The sequence below is a fragment of the Carcharodon carcharias genome, chromosome 13 (genome assembly GCF_017639515.1).
Source record: "Carcharodon carcharias isolate sCarCar2 chromosome 13, sCarCar2.pri, whole genome shotgun sequence".
NCBI classification, from domain to species: domain Eukaryota; kingdom Metazoa; phylum Chordata; class Chondrichthyes; order Lamniformes; family Lamnidae; genus Carcharodon; species Carcharodon carcharias.
Genome location: NC_054479.1, coordinates 55501338 through 55521739, shown reverse-complemented (window position 1 = coordinate 55521739; position 20402 = coordinate 55501338). Strand labels below are relative to the sequence as shown.

The 20402-nt window shown below is 42.8% G+C and overlaps 1 protein-coding gene across 2 annotated transcripts; it reads left to right on the top strand.

Annotated features, from left to right (window-relative positions):
* Positions 1 to 7126: 7126 nt before the first annotated feature.
* On the top strand, positions 7127 to 17835 carry gp1bb (glycoprotein Ib platelet subunit beta). 2 transcript variants are annotated; one of them, XM_041203311.1, is made up of 3 exons: positions 7127 to 7284; positions 16095 to 16236; positions 16347 to 17835. In XM_041203311.1, the coding sequence occupies exons 2-3, from the start codon at positions 16183 to 16185 to the stop codon at positions 16935 to 16937; spliced, it is 645 nt and encodes a 214-aa protein (XP_041059245.1). In that variant the 5' UTR covers positions 7127 to 7284; positions 16095 to 16182; the 3' UTR covers positions 16938 to 17835. The 2 variants fall into 2 exon arrangements, with proteins under 2 accessions (XP_041059245.1, XP_041059246.1); XM_041203312.1 differs by lacking the exon at positions 7127 to 7284 and having other exon boundaries at positions 16114 to 16236; positions 16336 to 17835.
* The last annotated feature ends 2567 nt before the right edge of the window (positions 17836 to 20402 follow it).

Genomic DNA, 20402 nt, shown 5'->3' with positions numbered 1-20402 from the left:
GTACAATGCATGAGGATAAAAGAGAACAATGACCCAGGCATGATACAGCAGAGGGCTGACCAAAGGCGAGAAAAGAAGAATAGAAATGCATTCGGCATGGACATCCAATAATCAGACATGATTGAGAATTCGAAAGGGTGTGTTGCCTACTTTGTATGAAAATAAAGAATATCCTGAAATGGCAGGAAAGGGACTTAGAAAGGCAGAGGCAGTTGTTGTGATTCACATTAAAACCAATGTCATGAGGAAGGAGGTCCTGCTGAGGGAGCATCAAGAGTTACAAACTAAATTAACTGGCAGAAGCTCAAACTTGGTAATCTCAATAATTGGATCTCAATAAGGCCAAAGCAGATCAGGGTGAAGAACACTTGGAAAGAGGAAAAGTTATATTTCATGGCATACTGGCAGCAGAAGTGGGATAACAGGGAGTCCTATTGGGATGGGCTGTACCTGAACCAGCTGGGTCCAGCGTATTAGCAGGAAGGATGAATAAACTGCTCAAAAGAATTTTGAGCTAATAAATGGGGCTGGGGTGGGGAATGGCAGTGGGTAGGACTCAGTCAGAAACAAGAACAAAAATGATAGTTTAAAGATTTTAAAAAAAGTTTTGAAAAGATCGGGTCACAAGCAATGACATAGATACCCCCTGTTGAAGGGAATAATAAAATAACTAAAGTTGTTACACAGGAATGACAAATAAGAAACATGTCAAGCTAAATGGTGTGAGAAAGACAGCAGAGGACAGAATGAAGGTTAGAGTCTTTAGCAGAAATAAGGGTTTTATATATTAATACACAGAGTTCAAGAAATAAATTGAATAAATTACAGGCTCATATAAAGTTTAGAATGTATGGCATGGAGGCCATACTGAGACATGTCTGTAACTGGTCATGATTGGAAAACATTTCAAGTTATAAACTCCTTAGAAAGGATAGGAAAGCCAGAAGAGGAGGAATAGTAGTAGCCTTACTAATTAAACATAATTTCACCCATTAATAACATTGGATGTAGGTCAGCAAAAACAATCAGCAGAGACTCTGTGGTTAGATTTGAGGGATTAAAAGGGAATCCAGAATAGTAATGGGGGTTGTCTACAGACCTCCAGAGAGCTGTGATGAAATGGTACAATGTGTTAATCCAGAAGTTAGAGAGTAACAAAAGCAATGTTGTTTCATTGAGAAAAACATTTTCGCAGTATCACAGTATCTCAGTATCTTTACAGTGCAGAAGGAGGCCACTCAGCCCATCGATTCTGCACTGGATCTCTGAAACAGCATTCCACCTAGTCCCTCTCCCCTGCTTTATCCCTGTAACCTTGCACATGCTCTCTGTTCAGGTAGCAATCCAATTCCCTTTTGAATAGCTTGATTGAACCTGTCTCCACCACCCTTTCAGAGAGTTTGTTCCAGACTCCAACCACCCCCTGGGTGAAAAATGTTTTCCTCACATTACATTTACTCCTTTTGCCAATTATTTTGAATCTGTGCTCTCTAGTTCTTCATGTTCTCTTGAGTGGGAACAGTTTATCACTATTTACCCTGTCCATACCCCTCAGAATCTTGAATAACTTTATCAAATCTCCTCTCAGCCTTCTTTTCACCAAAGAAAACAGACCCTGCTGCTCCAACCTATCCTCATAACTACAGTTCTCTATGCCTGGAATCATTCTTGCAAATCTCCTCTGTACTCTTCCAATGCCTTCACATGCTTCCTCAAGTATAGCACCCAGAACTGTATGCAGTACTCCAGATGAGGCCTAACAGGTGTTTTATACAAGTTCAACATGACCTCCTTACTCTTGTACTCAATGCCCCTATAAATAAAGCCTGAGATTCGATATGCTTATTAAATGCTCTCTCAACATGCCCTGCCATCTTCAATGACCTATGTACGGATACACCGAGGTTGTTCTGTTCCTGCACCTCATTTCGAGGCTCTCCCTTTCTTTTACACTGTCTCACCATATATTTTCCTGCCAAAATTAATCACCTCACACTTCTCTGCATTGCACTTCATCAGCCACTTGTCTGCCCAATCCACCAACATGCCTATATCCTTTTTAAGTTCAAAGCTATCCCCATCACAGTTGACATTTCCAATCTTCATATCATCTGCAAATTTTGAAATCATGCCTTGCACACCACAGTCTAGATCATTAAATATATCAGGAAGAGCAAGGGTCCCAACACGGGTCCCTGGGGAACTCCACTGCAAACCTTCCTCCAATCTGAAAAATAACCATTTATCACTACTCTGTTTCCTGTCACTCAGCCAATTTATTATCCAAGCTCTTACTTTCCCTTTTATTCCATGACCAGAATTTTTTTCACAAGTCTGTTATGTGACACTGTTTTTGAATTTATATAGTGCCTTTCACAATCTCAGAACATCTAAAACTACTTTACAGCCAATGAACTACTATTGAAGTGTGGTCACTGCTGTAATGTAGGTAACTTGTTGAAATGGGAGACTTTAATTTTAGAATAGATTGGAAAGAACGGAAGAGCTCAAGTCAGAAAGGTTGTGTCATTTTTGAGAGCATTCAATATAGTTTGCTGGGACAGTATGTTCTAGAATCGCAAGGCAGCAGACAATATTGGATTTACTAACACAAATAACCATTTAGATAACTGTCCTCTTGATGTTAGATCATTAAGCAACTATGATTGTATTATGATCAGATTCAATATTAGGTTTGAAAAGCAGACATTTAGCTATTATCAAGGCTTTGGATTTTGTCAAAGCTAACTTTAATACAATGAGGCAGAGGTGAATGACAGCAAACATGTCAAAACTGTTACTGGGTATAACAGATGAACAGTGGGAGATGGTCAACAAAAAAGTTAACTTAATAAAGGACCAATACACACCCAAAGGATAAAGACATCGACTTACCAGATAAAAAAAACATAGCTGATAAATGACATAAAACTAAAAGGAAGAGCATATAAAGTACCAAGAATAGTGTAAATCCAGGGAATTGGGAGGGATATAAAGAACAGCAAAGTGAGAGCTGTGAAAAGTGAAATTTGTGAGGGATATCAAAATTAACAAAGAAACATTTACAAATATATTAGAAAAATGGGCAAAGGGTAATGTAGGGCACTTAAAACAGGTGCAGTTAATATTTCACATGAAAATAAGGAAATGGCAGACTTGTTGACTAACTACATCATCTTACCCTTTACAATAGAAAGAGGATAATATCTGAAATTCCAAGAAAATTAATAATGAATCAAGTTTTGGAACTGACTAGAATATTGAAGACAAGAAAATATAATAGCACTAAAGACTGCAAATACCCTGAACCTGATGGTTTCCACCACAAGGTTTTAAAGGAGATAGAGGAGAAAACCACTGGTGTTTTAGCAGAAATATTAGCTAAACTTTTCCAAAGGTCTTTTAATTGAGAAATTGTCCCTTTTGTTTGGACAATTGCAAATTGCAGAATGATGAGACAGTGAAACCAGGAAAGCAATAATCAGTTAGTCTGACATCTTTTCTGGTGGAGTTATTGGAATCTATCATTAAGGGCAGAATGATTGAACAAATTAGAGAAACTTGACCTGATTAGAGAAGCCCAAAATGGATTTGTAAAGGGCAGTCAGGTATAAAAAAATCAATAAGGCTAATGAAAGGTTAGCTTTTATAACTAGAGGGCTAGAGTATAAAATGGAGGAAGTTTTGTCTTAGCTATTCAAAAGTCTAGTTAGACCACATCTGGAGTACTGTGCACTGTTCTGGACATCACAACTTAGAAAGGGTATATTGGCCTTAAATGAAGTGTAGCACAGATTCACCAGAACGTTATGAGGGCTCAAAGGTTACTTGATGAGGACAGATTACACAAACTGGCATGTATTCCCAGGATATTGAATGTTTAAGAGGTGATTTAATTGAGGATTTTAGGATTTTGGAAAGAATTAATAGGGTAGAGAGAAGCTTTTTCTGCTGGTGGGAAAAGTATGAAACTCTCTCCCACAAAAAGCAGTAGATGCTAGTTTAAATAACAATTTTAAATCTGAGATTGATAGATTTTTGTTTTAGAGCGGTATTAATGGATAGGGAACAAAGTTGGGTGAATGAAATTAGGATGCAGATCATCCATAATGTTATCAAATGGCATGACAGACTCCAGTGGTTGAATGGCCTATTCCTGTTACCATATTCGTTCCTTACAATGGTAAATTGAAAAAGAAAGAAATTTCATTCATATATTGCTTTTCATGACATCAACACAGCCTGGAGCACTTCGCATCAATGAACTACTTTTTATGTGTGGTCATTGCTACAATGCAGAAAAGGAAGGGAGCCAATTTGCTCACAACAGGGACCCGCAAAGTGTAGTAAGGTAAATTACCTTACACATTGTTTGAGTGATGTTAGGTAAGGCATAAATATTAGGCAGGACAGCAAAAGAACGTTGCTGCTCTTTGAATAATGCATTCCCTGTCCATTTCAGAAGAACTTATATGTTAAAGTTTAAACTTCTATTTACAACTTTAGAATGTTTTTGACTCATGCACCAAAACTATGCAATTCAGTCAAAAAGCTGAATTTGTCACCCCATGCTTCAGTTGGTTTCAGCATACTAATGTGGTGATTCTGTATCGCAGTATCAGTAACCTGGAACTCAGTTGTAATGCTGTACTGATTTTACAATAAGCGTTAAAAGAAGGCATTTATAAAGGCCAAAATCATGACAACATCAGCTTGAAATTGGTTTACATTAAGCAGCCCTATTTTTTTTATTTATTCATTCATGGGATGTGGGCATCATTGGCTAGACCAGCATATATTGCCCATCCTAATTGCTCTTGAAAAAGTGGTGGTGAGTTGCCTTCTTAAATCGCTGCAGTCTATGTACACATGGTATGCCTACAGTGCTGTTAGGGAGAGAATTCCAGGATTCTGACTCAGTGATAGTGAAGGAACGGTGATATAGTTCCAAGTCAGGATGGTGCGTGGCTTGGAATGGAACTTGCAGGTGGAGGTGTTCCCATGCATCTGCTGCCCTTGTCCTTCTAGGTGGTAGAGATCATGGGTTTGTAAGGTGCTGTCAAAGGACCCTTGGTGAATAGGTACAGTGCATCTTTTAGGTGGTAAACACTGCTGCTACTGAGCATCACTGATGGAAGGAGTGAGTGTTTGAGATAATTGATAAGGTGACAGTTACAGAGGCTACTTTGCCCTGGATGGTGACAAGCTTCTTAAGGCAGAAGATCATTCATAACCCTATAGAATGGTAGAGCAGGCTTAAAGGGTAGTAGGGTCTATTCCTGTTTCTTTTTCTTATGTTTTTATGTTCTGTTATTCACCATTTTTTGATTTCAATTTCCTCTAACTTTCATTCCTTACACAGGTGCCAAAATACTGCTCATATTCCATTTTTTCATAGTATTCATTCATGGGGTGTAGGAATCACTGGCAAGGTTGACATTTAATGCCATCCCTAATTGCTGTTGAGACGCTGATGGTGAACTGCCTTCTTGAACTGCTGCAGTCCATGTGGTGTAGGTACATCCACAATGCTGGAAGAGAGTTTTATTTTAACTTTTCTGTAGCGGTTTGATACAACCAACTGGCTTGCTTGGCCATTTCAGAAGGCCATAGGTCTGGAGTTACACATAGGGTAGTGTAAGGATAGCAGATATCCTTCCAGGATATTGTTGAAGGACATTAGTGATCCAGACATTAGTGGACCAGAAACTGAACTGGACCAGCTATGTAAATACTGTGGCTACAAAAGTAGGACAGGGACTGGAAATTCTGCAGTGAGTAACTCATCTCCTGACTCCCTAGAGTCTGTCCAACTTCTACAAGGCACAAGTCAGCAGTATGATTGAATACTCTCCACATGCCTGGATGAGCACAGCTCCAACAACACTCAAGAAGCTGGACATCATCCAGGACAAAGCAATCTGCATGATTGGTGCCCCAACCACCACCTATAACAAAAACAGAATTACCTGGAAAAACTCAGCAGATCTGGCAGCATTGGCGGAAAGAAAAGAGTTGACGTTTTGACTCCTCGTGACCCTTCCACAGAACTGAGTTCTGTGGAAGGGTCACGAGGACTCGAAACGTCAACTCTTTTCTTCTCCGCCGATGCTGCCAGACCTGCTGAGTTTTTCCAGGTAATTCTGTTTTTGTTTTGGATTTCCAGCATCCGCAGTTTTTTGTTTTTATCTTTTTTTTCACTACCTATAACATTCACTCCCTCCACCACCAATGCACAGTGGCAACAATGTGTACCAGCTATTCTACAAAATGCACAGCAGGAACCCACCAAAGCTCTTTCAACAGCAGCTTCGAAACCTGTGACCTCTACCACCTACTAGGATAAGGGCAGCAGATGCATGGGAACACCAACAGCTGCAAGTTCCCTTCCAAGCCACACACGATCCTGACTTGGAAATATATCGCCATTCATTCGCTGGCTCAAAATCCTGGAACTCTCTCCCTAACAGCACCGTGGGTATCCTGCACCACAGGGGTTGCAGCAGTTGAAGATGGCCCGCACCACCAACTTCGCAAGGGCTATTAGAGATAGGTAATTAATGCTGCCCTAGCCAACGAAGCCCACACCCATGAAAGAATGAAAAAAATAGCAGTTGGAGATGTGGTTTTGTCGCCAATGTTTGTGCATCTGATCAGGAGACACCCGCAGGCCATTCCAAGGTTTGAGTGGGACAAGCAATTGAAAAATGTGCATTGTTTGAACGTAACTGTGACAGACAGACGTGTATACTTAAGTGACAATAGCATGTTGATCTCCAAGAGACGTTTTATTTTGAAGACCTTTATTCCAGATTTACAAATTAAACCTAAATTTGACCAGCTGCCGAGTTGGAATTTTGGTTTATGTCGCCGGAACATTCAACCAGGCTTGTGGATTACCAGACCAGGAACATCACATCTGTGCTGCGGAGGAGGTGCACTATAAGTCCAGCAGTAGGGCAACAACGGCGACAACTGATGCAAGTTCTTGCGAAAGTCTGAAATCTATTTGACATTCTTCCTTGTTATGCTGAGATAGTATGCAACTCCAACAGGGTGTCAGAGATAAACCAAGGAGAAAAACGCCAACTCATCTGCTCTGCTACCATGGCCGGATATAATTGGCAGCCAACCAAGCTGATAAGCCTGTTTTGAGAAAAGGACCGTGACAGCCTGCAGGAGCTTCATATCGATTGCTGAGGCCCATTGTGCGCCCCAGCACCAAGACTGAAACGACTGGAGAGAGAAAAACAAATAAATGTAAGACGTTGACGCCCAATTCAGGTAAGAAGAAAGGATGACTGAAGGAGGTAACTGCTTCATGAATAAAAACGAGAACATTATGGCAACGTTCAGCAGCTCAGGCAGCATGTATGGAGAGGGAAATAATTAACTTACAGATCGATGACCTTATATTATCGACCCGAAACGCTAGTTCTGCTTTTATTCCCCTACATGTTAGCTAGCCTGATGCGTCCAATGATTTCTGCTCTTAATTGAGGATTTTCAGCATGCATGGTATTTTGCTTTTGTTAAAGGCTTTCCCAGTTTTGTTGTTGGAGCAGAGAATTGGTTAGAGTATGAAGTACAGTATTAAAGTATAAAAGAATGCATTTTGGAAATTGCAAGCAATAATGGAGGCAAGTTCAAAGAAACAAATGCGTGGATAGTATTAAGAAAATAAAATAAGGAAGGTTATGACCTAATAAGATGCTGGAGGTTAGAAGTGAGAGAATGCATTCATCAGTTTCCTGATGGCGGATACCATTGACCAGAAGCTGAACTGGACTAGTCATATAAATACTGTGGCTACAAGAGCAGGTCAGGGGCTGGGAATCCTGCAGTGAGTAACTCACCCCCTGACTTCCCAAAGCCTGTCCACCATCTACCAGGCACAGGTTAGGAGTATCACTTGCCTGGGTGAGCGCAGCACCTACAACACTCAAGAAGTTCAACACCATCCAGGACAAGGCAGTCCGCTTAATTGGCACCCCTTCCACAAACTTTCACTCCCTCCACCACCAATGCACAGTAGCACTAGTGTGTACCATTTACAAGATGCACTGCAGGAACTCACCAAGGCTCCTTCGATGGCACCTTCCAACCCATGACCACTACTATCTAGAAGGACAAGGGTAGCAGATACTTGGTAATATTAACACCTGCAAGTTCCCCTCCAAGCCACTCACCACTCTGACTTGGAAATATATCACTGTTCCTTCATTGTCACTTGTCACTGGGTCAAAATCCTGGAACTCCCTTTCTAACAGCACTGTGGGTGTACCTGCACCACATGGATTGCAGCAGTTCAAGAATGCAGCTCACCGTCACCTCCTCAAGGGCAATTAGAGATGGGCAGTAAATCTTGGCTTAGCCAGCGATGCCCACACCCCATAAGCGAATAAATAAAAGACGAGATTTTCTCCTTTCACTCAACCCTGGAAACCAAGATCTGTTGTACAATTTAGTATGTGTCCCAATTCTTCCATTTTATGTTCACTTTGAAAAGGTTACCATAAGCAGGCTGGTATTCCTATAATTCAAACCCTTCACCTTTGCATGTGTAGAACTGGACACCAAAATTAACAATTGCCCTCTATTTAGGACAAGTAGTTTAGCAAAGGTCATGACTTACCACGGCATTCTCCTGTTTCTCCAGAAAAGTACCAGCTTTTTGGACCAATGAGTGCCGCCTAAAAGTAATAATGACTTTGCTTATAGTTGAATATTCCATGAACACAGAGCGAGATATAGAGGGTGCCATGCAAATAAAGGTATCATTAGTCTTTAAGATGTTAAAATATATTTCTTAAGCTATGTACATTTCAAGCTGATAAGCTTGTTTGGATAAAAGGACCGTGACTGCCTGCAGGAGCTTCATATCGATTGCTGAGGCCCATTGTGTACCCCAGCATCAAACACGACGTTTGAACAAATGTTTTGCTTTGCCCTTCACTATGTAATGTATTTGAATGATGTTGGAGTTCTTGGGGAAATTCTCCAGATGGATTCTTCCACTGTAGCTTTAGTGAAAACTGTGCAGAAATTGCATACACAGCTAGTTAAGATTTTCGTTGAGGTTACTGCTGAATTGTGACAAGCGGTTGGGAGAATCCCCACAAAAAATATTACCTCCAGGTCTCCCATGAAAACTAAATGAATCAGATACACTGTAACCTACATCAGCAGAATTCTTTAATGTTACTGTCATTCTGTTGATGTCAATTCTCATAACTTGTGGGCTGAAGTTTGATGTCCATGCATTACTGCCATTCTGTTCCTTTAATAATTCAGTAATCAGAGAAATTAAATTCGTCTGGTCCATGGTCTGTAAATCAGCAGATATTAACATTCAAAAAAGTGTGTTTCTGATATCTGATAGCAACTCAAATCCTAATTTCTCCTGAGTGAGGCAATGAACGTGTAAAGTACCATTGTCCTCCAAGAAAATAACAGTTTGACAAGTTTGTCCTCAAAGGCAAGAGGGGCTTTGTAATAGACACCCAACCTGTCATCCTCTGTAAAACAAAAACAGAATTACCTGGTAAAACTCAGCAGGTCTGGCAGCATCGGCGGAGAAGAAAAGAGTTGATGTTTCGAGTCCTCATGACCCTTCGACAGAACTTGAGTTCGAGTCCAAGAAAGAGTTGAAATATAAGCTGGTTTAAAGTGTGTGTGTGGGGGGCGGAGAGATAGAGAGACAGAGAGGTGGGGGGGTGGGGGGGGGGGGGTGGTGTGGTTGTAGGGACAAACAAGCAGTGATAGAAGCAGATCATCAAAAGATGTCAATGACAATAGTACAATAGAACACATAGGTGTTAAGGTTAAAGTTGGTGATATTATCTAAATGAATGTGCTAATTAAGAATGGATGGTAGGGCACTCAAGGTATAGCTCTAGTGGGGGTTTTTTAAAATTTTTTTACAATGGAAATAGGTGGGAAAAGGAAAATCTTTATAATTTATTGGAAAAAAAAGGGAAGGGGGAAACAGAAAGGGGGTGGGGATGGGGGAGGGAGCTCACGACCTAAAGTTGTTGAATTCAATATTCAGTCCGGATGGCTGTAAAGTGCCTAGTTGGAAGATGAGGTGTTGTTCCTCCAGTTTGCTTTGGGCTTCACTGGAACAATGCAGCAAGCCAAGGACAGACATGTGGGCAAGAGAGCAGGGTGGAGTGTTAAAATGGCAAGCGACAGGGAGGTTTGGGTCATTCTTGCGGACAGACCGAAGGTGTTCTGCAAAGCGGTCGCCCAGTTTACGTTTGGTCTCTCCAATGTAGAGGAGACCACATTGGAAGCAATGAATGCAGTAGACTAAGTTGGGGGAAATGCAAGTGAAATGCTGCTTCACTTGAAAGGAGTGTTTGGGTCCTTGGACAGTGAGGAGAGAGGAAGTGAAGGGGCAGGTGTTGCATCTTTTGCGTGGGCATGGGGTGGTGCCATAGGAGGGGGTTGAGGAGTAGGGGGTGATGGAGGAGTGGACCAGGGTCCTACTCCGGCCCCCTTCCACAACTCTTTCTCCGGTACATCGATGATTACTTCGGTGCCGCTTCATGCTCTCGTCAGGACTTGGAAAAATTTATTAATTTTTCTTCCAATCTCCACCCCTCCATCATTTTCACGTGGTCCATCTCTGACACTTCCCTTCCCTTCCTTGACCTCTCAGTCTCAATCTCTGGTGATAGACTGTCCACCAATATCCATTACAAACCCACCGACTCCCACAGCTATCTCGACTACAGCACCTCACACCCCGCTTCCTGTAAGGACTCCATCCCATTCTCTCAGTTCCTTCGCCTCCGTCGCATCTGTTCCGATGATGCTACATTCAAAAACAGTTCCTCTGACATGTCCTCCTTCTTCCATAACCGAGGTTTTCCACCCACGGTCATTGACAGGGCCCTCAACCGTGTCCGGCCCATCTCCCGCGCATCCGCCCTCACGCCTTCTCCTCCCTCCCAGAAACATGATAGGGTCTCCCTTGTCCTCACTTATCACCCCACCAGCCTCCGCATTCAAAGGATCATCCTCCGCCATTTCCGCCAACTCCAGCATGATGCCACCACCAAACACATCTTCCCTTCACCCCCCTTATCGGCATTCCGTAGGGATCGCTCCCTCCGGGACACCCTGGTCCACTCCTCCATCACCCCCTACTCCTCAACCCCCTCCTATGGCACCACCCCATGCCCACACAAAAGATGCAACACCTGCCCCTTCACTTCCTCTCTCCTCACCGTCCAAGGACCCAAACACTCCTTTCAAGTGAAGCAGCATTTCACTTGCATTTCCCCCAACTTGGTCTACTGCATTCGTTGCTCCCAATGTGGTCTCCTCTACATTGGAGAGACCAAACGTAAACTGGGCGACCGCTTTGCAGAACACCTTCGGTCTGTCCACAAGAATGACCCAAACCTCCCTGTCGCTTGCCATTTTAACACTCCACCCTGCTCTCTTGCCCACATGTCTGTCCTTGGCTTGCTGCATTGTTCCAGTGAAGCCCAACGCAAACTGGAGGAACAACACCTCATCTTCCAACTAGGCACTTTACAGCCATCCGGACTGAATATTGAATTCAACAACTTTAGGTCGTGAGCTCCCTCCCCCATCCCCACCCCCTTTCTGTTTCCCCCTTCCCTTTTTTTTCCAATAAATTATAAAGATTTTCCTTTTCCCACCTATTTCCATTATAAAAAAATTTTAAAAAACCCCCACTAGAGCTATACCTTGAGTGCCCTACCATCCATTCTTAATTAGCACATTCGTTTAGATAATATCACCAACTTTAACCTTAACACCTATGTGTTCTATTGTACTATTGTCGTTGACATCTTTTGATGATCTGCTTCTATCACTGCTTGTTTGTCCCTACAACCACACCACCCCCCCCCCACCCCCCCCACCTCTCTGTCTCTCTATCTCTCCGCCCCCCACACACACACTTTAAACCAGCTTATATTTCAACTCTTTCTTGGACTCGAACTCAAGTTCTGTCGAAGGGTCATGAGGACTCGAAACGTCAACTCTTTTCTTCTCCGCCGATGCTGCCAGACCTGCTGAGTTTTTCCAGGTAATTCTGTTTTTGTTTTGGATTTCCAGCATCCGCAGTTTTTTTGTTTTTATCTCTGTCATCCTCTGTGCTGTATTTCAGGAAAGGATGACAACTGTAGTATGTTAAAAATTGCCTGAATTCACTGTAAGACAAAAACTATGCTCTTGCTGGAAAATGTAAGAAGAGAAAAAAACTCCCTCCATAACCATGAGTGTTAGTTACAAGGGAACGATGGTATTTTTCATTCTATGGTACTCACTTTGCTACACATAGCTTTCAAAACAAAGGGTGAAAATTCCTCAGAAATATCTAAGAATTATTCCAAGGTCTCTCAGAGCTTGCAAAAAAATGTTACATTGGTTTAGTTTCAACAATGAGTATTTGTATTTTAAAAATGCCTTAAATATGTATAAACAATTAAATATGCATAAGCTAATTACCATCCCAGCAGGAGGGTAATTAGACAAAATTGATACGGAGTTAAAGAAGCATTGATATGGATGGGTTACTAAAAACTTGCTGAAATAAATAAGTCTTAAGGAAATGTTAAAGGACGAGAGGTGGGGAAGTTTGAGGTGAGACTTCCAGAATCTAAGGTATACTTTAAGGTATATGAGGCAGTACTATAACTAGTGTCAGTCGTGCATCAGTTGGTAGCACTCTTTCCTCTGAGACACACCAGAGTCTCACCTCCTCTGCACATTGCCCTCAAGGTGGCTGCGGAGGGAAAGAGACTGTTGTTCACCTCCTTGTGGAATGTGTCTTTACAAAGAAGGTCTGGAGAGAGAAGCAGTGGTTTTTGTCAAGTTTGATCCTGAGCAGTGCTGTGACACAGGACTCTGTGCTCTACGGGATGTTCCCAGGGACACACAGCAAGACAAACATCAACTGCAGCTGGAGGATCATCAAGGGCAGATCACCAATCAACTACTGGAAAGAGCCAGAGGCATAGAAGTTGAGGGCAGCTGTGACCTTTAGAGCCACAGGCATGTGGTGTCCACCCACACAATTCATGGAGATCTCTGGCTCAGTCATCTGACAGATAGTGTTGACTGTCTCCCTTGACAGATGGAGCCTCCTTCGGTGCTGCGCCTCAGATATATTGAGGTAGCTGCTTTGCTGCCTGTATACCCTGGCAGCAGGTTAGTTGTTCTTTTGCAGCTCCTTCCACCTTGGACTACTTCGTGGCCCTGCACCCCTTGTGCCTGTGCCTGTCCTCCCAAAGGTGGCTCTCCTGAAGGCTGAATGTGCACTCCTGGCCTCCTCCCCCTTCCAGCCCTCCCTTCCTCCTCAGAGGAGGTGCCTCCAGTGGAGCAATCACCTCCCATTCCTAGGCTCAGGGCAGCTCCCTGAAACCTACAGGCCCCAAAACAAATTCTCACTGCAAAGTGCTGACCTGAAGATTATGAGTCCAGTCCAAGCAGCTGGTATGTGCTTTGAAGTTTTCCAGCTCACACAGGCAAGTTTCAATAATTTTTGTACAATAACTTTTAAATCCGTAGAATCATGACCCCACTGAGCCCTCTTCTCCTGCCCATGGATGAGGTTCATACAAATTTCTGATACCCACCTGCCCATTACACCCTTGTGACGAGCCGAAGAATGCACGGGTGCTGCAAAGTCCCCATCAAATGGAGCCTCAAGGGCCTTAAATGGCCCGTAAATTAATGGCGACATCACCGCCCACTGAAATATTGCGATGATGCGCGGTGATGTCGGGACACTCGCCTGACGACACCGCGTGCCATTTTACATGTTGGCATGTGGGTCCCACCCCCCCCGCATGTCAAACAGAAAATTCTGCCCCAATTCAGTGAAAGATGCACTTTGGTCTGCCTGAAGTTTGTTGGTCTTCCAATGCAGAGTTGTTCCCCACTTAGTGTTGCAGCCTGGCACACTCCAAAGTCCAGGACTACATGCTGAGGGGCGCACTAACGCTTGGGGCAGCCGCCACAAAGGTGCAATGGGGAAAGGTCGCTGTCTAAGACCTTTGAGCCATTGTGCACCAAGAGGCTGGGAATTGTATTGAACTCTCAGGCTGTATGATTCACACTGAATTTATGCAGTGAATATTACATGTATCACAATTGTGTTGAAGCACCTTAGAGTGCAACATGATCTTTGTAGAAAACTTGACAAACATTGCACTTTCTGTGATGGCCACATTGAAATATTTTGTAATGTTCTTTCAGATATTTTATGAATAAAGTATACTTTTGCCAAAAAAACACCCTTTCCTCTGAGACAGGGAGTAATGAGTTCAAGTCTCACTCCAGAGACTTGAGTGCAATATGAGGGAATGATGCATTAGAAGCAAATCAGAGAAGGGTTACTAGACTAATACCAGGAATGTCTTATGAGGAAAGGCTGAACAGATTAGGCTTGTATCCACTGGAATTTAGAAGCGTAAGAGGCGATTTAATTGAAACATTTAAAATTCTGAGGGGTCTTGACAGGGTGGATGTGGGGAGGATGTTTCCTCATGTGGGAGAATCTAGAACTAGGGGTCACTGTTTAAAAATAAGGGGTCGCTCATTTAAGACAGAGATGAGGTTTTTTTTCGCTCAGAGGATTGTGATTCTTTGGAACTCTCTTCCTCAAAAGGTGGTGTCTTTGAATATTTTTAAGGCAAAGTTCGATAGATTATTGATTAACAAGGGGTGAAAGGTTATCGGGGATAGGGAGGAATGTGGGGTTGAGGTTACATTCAGGTGAGCCATGATCTTATTGAATGAGGAGAAGGCTCGAAGGACGAGTGGCCTACTCCTGCTCCTAATTTGTATGTTCGTATGCACTGTCGGAGGTGTGGATAAGAAGTTAAACCAAACAGTAACAAACTACCTGCCCTCTCGAGTGAACCGAAAAGCTCCTTTGGGATCGGAAGAGCGGTGGAGTTCTCCCGTGTATCATGGCCAACATTTACCCCTGAATCGGCATCACAAAATAGATTGCCTGGTCATTATCTCATTGATGTCTGTTTAACCTTGCTCTGCGCAAATTGGAAGCCGCGTTTCCTACATTACATCAGTGACCCTCGCTTCAAAAAAGTACTTAGTGTCTGTAAATGTGGGACATCCCGAGGTTCTACGGAGATGAAAATAAGACAGGCATTCTTTCTTCATTGGTCGGACAATTAAGTGGCGGATGCCCAGTAAGCCAGAGTTGGATCAATTTGAAGAAACGGGGTCTACAAGAAAAGATGTTTCGATAGGACTTAATTTGTTTAAAGACAATGAAGTGAATCACACTCAAACATTTTGTGCTATGGGTACTGTCTGTTTAACTTTGGGCAGGTGGATTCACTCGATGTGAACAATGATATTCAGTTTGTTGCTAAACATGTTAAAGCAAATTTTAGCGAAAACGCCTTTTCTAGAAGAAGCGATGAACAATTGGAATAACCTAACCTGCCAGGCAGTCGAGTTCTAAGTGCATTTGGACGATAGGTTGGATGAACTGAAGCACTCATCGGATCTGCTGAATGAGCCCAATAACTCTTGGCCTTTTTCTCAAGTTCATTTTACACATTATAAGCCAGTAAAAGGCAGTGTCTGGATTGTCTCCCATCCCCTATCGTGTTGACTCGAGTTACTCGGAAATATTATCCGGCAAATGAACCAACAAGTTTGAATCAACCAACCCATTATAACTAAAATGGTTAATAACTACAGAACTCGGTGACCTTTTGGTGAATTCCCGTTGTTGCTCTGATCCAGCGCATAATCCGTGTAAGTCTTAACACGATGAAGGGCTGGTTCTACTTGCTTCGCCGCCGTAATCAGCTATAACAGAAATCCTTCTCTTCGCCCAGCGTGGTCGAAAAAAATGAGGGAGTTTTATTTGAATTACCTCGGTTTAACTTACGTGTGCCCAACTAGTGGATGTGAATTTGATCTCTCTTAATTCAGCTGATAAGACGGGAGTGTTACAGTGGGAGGTGATACATATCGATTAGAAGGTGCTGAAAGGTAATTGAGGCATTTAATGTAATAAGTACGATCACATGTGACGTTTTGTCGATCTCATCTGTGATATTTTATGGCAGATTTGAAAAAAAAGACATGTTCTCGGTTTCTCGCAACCAGCAGCAAGCATGATTGCCAAGGACATATAAATATGGAATAACGCGTTGGATGAAGATTGTTCTTGATTATATTCCGTTCGCGACGTTTCTTGTGAAATTTAAGGTGAGTAAAATGGATTAGCATATTGAAAGTGATGCACCCATAATTCTCCGTGTTTGTTTTTTTATCACTCATAACTTATTTTTCGAGCTAACCCCCCAGTTTTGTTCCAGACGATGTCACTGCTGAGACAGCAAGAAGTATTTTTTGTGTTTCTCTCCTTGGTCCGAGTAGCGGTCTTCCAATGCCCGCCAACGTGTCGCTGTTCCGGGACATCTGCCGACTGCAGCAGTCTGGAGCTGAACGTAAGTACAATTCCCATTCGCTTTGCAGCCGACATCACTAAGATCAAATTGAACAACAACAAGCTATCTTCCATCCCCAGTGGTCTCTTTGACACTCTGCAAAATCTGAGGTCGGTTTCACTGGACAGTAACCCATGGGCCTGCGATTGTAGCATTTTGTACCTGAGATCCTGGCTTCTCAAGCAGGAGGACCGAAGCCAGTATAAGAACTTAAGGTGTTTCTCGCCAGTGGAGCTCCAGGGAAGGCTGATCTTATATCTAACGGAGGATGAAGTTGTCTCCACTTGCCAGGATTGGTATTGTAACATGGCCTTCGTGTGCCAGATCATGCTCTTCGCCTTCATTGTCATTCAGGTCATTCTTCTGATTCTAGTAATAATGTTTCTGAGAAGATTTGAAACATTTTCGAAGGAGGCCGTCCGAGCAACGAAAGAAGACAATTTTCGGAATGCGATGTGAAGACATCTGTTCACCCGGCCCAGCACTGTCCAAAGTCAGAAGGGGACGTTTGTTTGTCGTGCATTCTCAACAGCCGAATTTTCTTTGCTTGACATTTTGTTAGTGTCATAAGTACGGCAATGTTTCTGTTGTAAACATTCCGGGCTGCGACTATCATTTCTCCAGGCGCTTCACCGATCTCATTCAGGGGTACTCCAGGAAATTTCAAGCGTTTGTCTCATTTTGCCCAGCATCTTACACAAATATACGATGAATCCGAGATTGGTTAGAGAGCCTTTGCACATTTTGTCTTGGTTAAGATTCATTAATGACGAGAGGGCCGAAAGTTACGATTTAATACAGTTAAGAAAAATAAAAAATTAAAATCGAACCCCGTTTGGGGAGGTTAAATGGAAGCCTGGATACGTTTAATGATACAAACTCGTCAGGATACTGACAGGCACATCAAGATCGCGGTAATGCACCAGAAAGAAAGACAACCTGTGACGCCTGGCAAAAAAAATGAACATCGAGCTGGAGCCAGCATTGAAGCAATGAAAATCTTTGATAAAGCAGGAAAAATATTCCTAACGAAGGAGGTTGGCTATCTGTTAATGTCCCTCAAACCGTTGAAACATTTCGAGTGTTGTTTACAACATGGTTGGTAAAGTTAATATTCTGAAATGTACATTGTAATCTTGTATAGCGATTGCTTTCTGTTTTGCTATTTAACCCAGAAAAAGCTCTGCTACTGTAGCACTGAAATCAATATATTAATGTTTTTCCTAAAGTAGATTCTGTTGAGCAATGCCAAATACCGGCCATTTCACAGCAGCTATATCATTGGAATTATTAATGGGAAAAATGCGATAGCAACAATTGTAGCGTGAGAAAATTAATTAAAGTACCTTTTGATGTTGTGATGTGTCAATGGTAATGAGCTCTCTGTAAAATGATCCAAATCAGACTAAATTATTAATTACACCTAGAAGCGAAGATAAACCCTAATTAATTTCTTAGATTTGGATGGAGAAAGAAGCATGTCTGAATCTCTCCTGAAATTGATACACGTTTAACATGTGACTTCCATCTTTCGGACAGCGAAGTTTTCCCACGTCTCTTGTATACTTCGCTATTTTAAATCGCTCAGGGCACATCAGGGTGAGGAGAACACTTCCACGATTTTATTCTCTTTCACTTCCCTTTATGTTCGATTAGTTTGTTTTTTTTTTTCGTTTATACGCTGCGTTTATTTTAACCAGCTTTACCTCACTTCGAAGTTATTAGAGAAATTGCGGTTGTTAAATCTGCTCCACAGTGACACTGTTGGTGACTGAAGGGAAATCTCGTTCAGTCGGGTTCCCAACCACAATGAGTGGAAACAAAATTGTTCGCAGTCCTCCTGCACATGGGATGTGCGGCTAAATGAATGAAAATAAAAGCCTTGCTGTATCTCGTGCCTTCAGCCATTTCTTGATTTTGCATCGAGTGAAGCAAATTGTCTGAAGGCAAGCATCTCTGATGGTGCAGACCTCGGGAGGAGCCCGAGATGGATTACCAGTTCTGGCTGAAAATGGTTCTATACTGATATGCTGGGCACGCCTATCATCAAGGATGGAGTTAGTTGTGTAATTGTCCATCACCATTCCCGACCTTCAGAGTTTTGGTCTAATTTGTTGGTTATGAGGTCAGTCTGCGCCATGCTGCATCCACTGTTCAGCATGCATATAGTTCCGTGATATAGCTTTAATAGGTTGGCACCTAATTTTTAGGAATGCCTGGTGCATCTCCTAGCGTGATCTACTAGTATCCTCATCAATCCAGGGTTTGTTCTCTGAGTCAGACATATATCGGGTCATGAGGTCACAGACTGGTTGAATACAATTCTGCTGCTGCTAATGGCCGACAACACCTCTGGATGCCCAGTTTTGAGCTGCTAGATCCGTTTTGAATCCATCCCATGTAATACGGTGGTAGTGTCATACAACACAATAGAGGGTGTGCTCAGTACGAAGGCAGGACTTTTTCTTCACAAGGACTGTGCAGTCGTCAATCCTGCCATTATAGATGCATCTGCGATAGATATATTGGCGAGGGCAAGATCAAGTAAGTTTGTCCCATGTGTCCTCACGTTGTTCACTCACTACTTGCTCAATGCCCAGCCTGGCAGATATATCCTTCATGACTCAGTCGGTTAGTGGTGCTACCGAGCCACGCTTGGTGATGAACATTGAAAGTCCCAACCAAAGAACATTCTGTGCCCTTGTTGCCCTCAGCACTCCTTACAGGTGGTGTTCATTATGGAGAAGCACTGATTCATAAACTGAGAGAGGGCAGTAAATTGTAACCAGCAGGACGATTCCTTACTCATGTTTGACCTGATTCTATGAGACCTTACGGGGTCTGGAGTAAAGAGGACAAAGGCGGGTGTTTGGAGTTAGGTCACAAATCAGCCATGATATTACTCGCCTAGACCTTCCAATCTGAGTAGCAACAAACATTAAGACATTCACTGCTGCAGAGGAAGTCCGGACATGCTCACTTGCTCTAAACTCCCAATGGACAAAAATACTCTGCCCCGACCATTCTGTGGATGCTTCCAACACGGAATTGACTCTGCTGTCGGCCACTTGGGCTAGCTACTCTGAACCTGTCCAGAAATTTACCCCAGGATACTTACACCTGTTAATCAGGATGTGAGCTGGAATGAATTACAATCCAAGTTGCTTCTGGAAGTCAATTTCCTTAAACAAAATATATTTAACTACAAGCTTGTGGAACAACCCCGCTCCTACCACTGCCCCCCCCCCACCCCCTCCCACCATATCCCCAATGCCACCAATCTCCCCACACCCACCAACTCACCTTAGAACTCACCCCCACCCACTCCCCACCACTGCCAGCGACACTCACATCCCTCGAAAGAATAAATAAAGATAAGTGGCAAATAACATTGGTACAACACAAGTGCCAGATCCCTATGCTCATCTCAAATAGAAAGAGTCTAATCACCTCCCCATGACATTCAATAACGTTTTCATCACTGAATCCCGCACCTCAATATCCTGGAGGCTACCATTGAATAGGGACTTAATTGGACCAGCCACATACATATTTTAGCTACAATGGCAGGTCAGAAGCTGGATATTCTGCGGTGAGTAACTAACTTCTTGACTTCCCGAAGCCTGTCCAACATCTATAAGGTGCATGTCAGGAATGTGATGAAATACTCCACGCTGGCCTAGATGAATGTAATTCCAGCAACACTCAGGAAACTTGGCACTGTCCAGGCCAGAACTTTCTGCATGTTTGGCACTCAATCTACCAACTTAAATCTTCACACCCTCCACCACTGTCTTACTGTGGCTTCAGGGTGTTGCATCCAAATGCTTTGCAGCAACTCATGAAGACCTCTTCAAGAGCACCTTCAAAACCTGAGACCTGTACAATGTAGAAGAACAGCGGTAGCTGACTACTTTTTTGCAA

What these genes read in the sequence shown, in the direction of transcription:
- gp1bb (XM_041203311.1), top strand. Translation starts at nt 16,183, where the DNA reads ATGAAGATTGTTCTTGATTATATTCCGTTCGCGACGTTTCTTGTGAAA. An exon ending in CGTTTCTTGTGAAATTTAAG is followed by an intron (nt 16,237 to 16,346) that starts GTGAGTAAAATG and finishes GTTTTGTTCCAG; the next exon opens with ACGATGTCACTGCTGAGACA.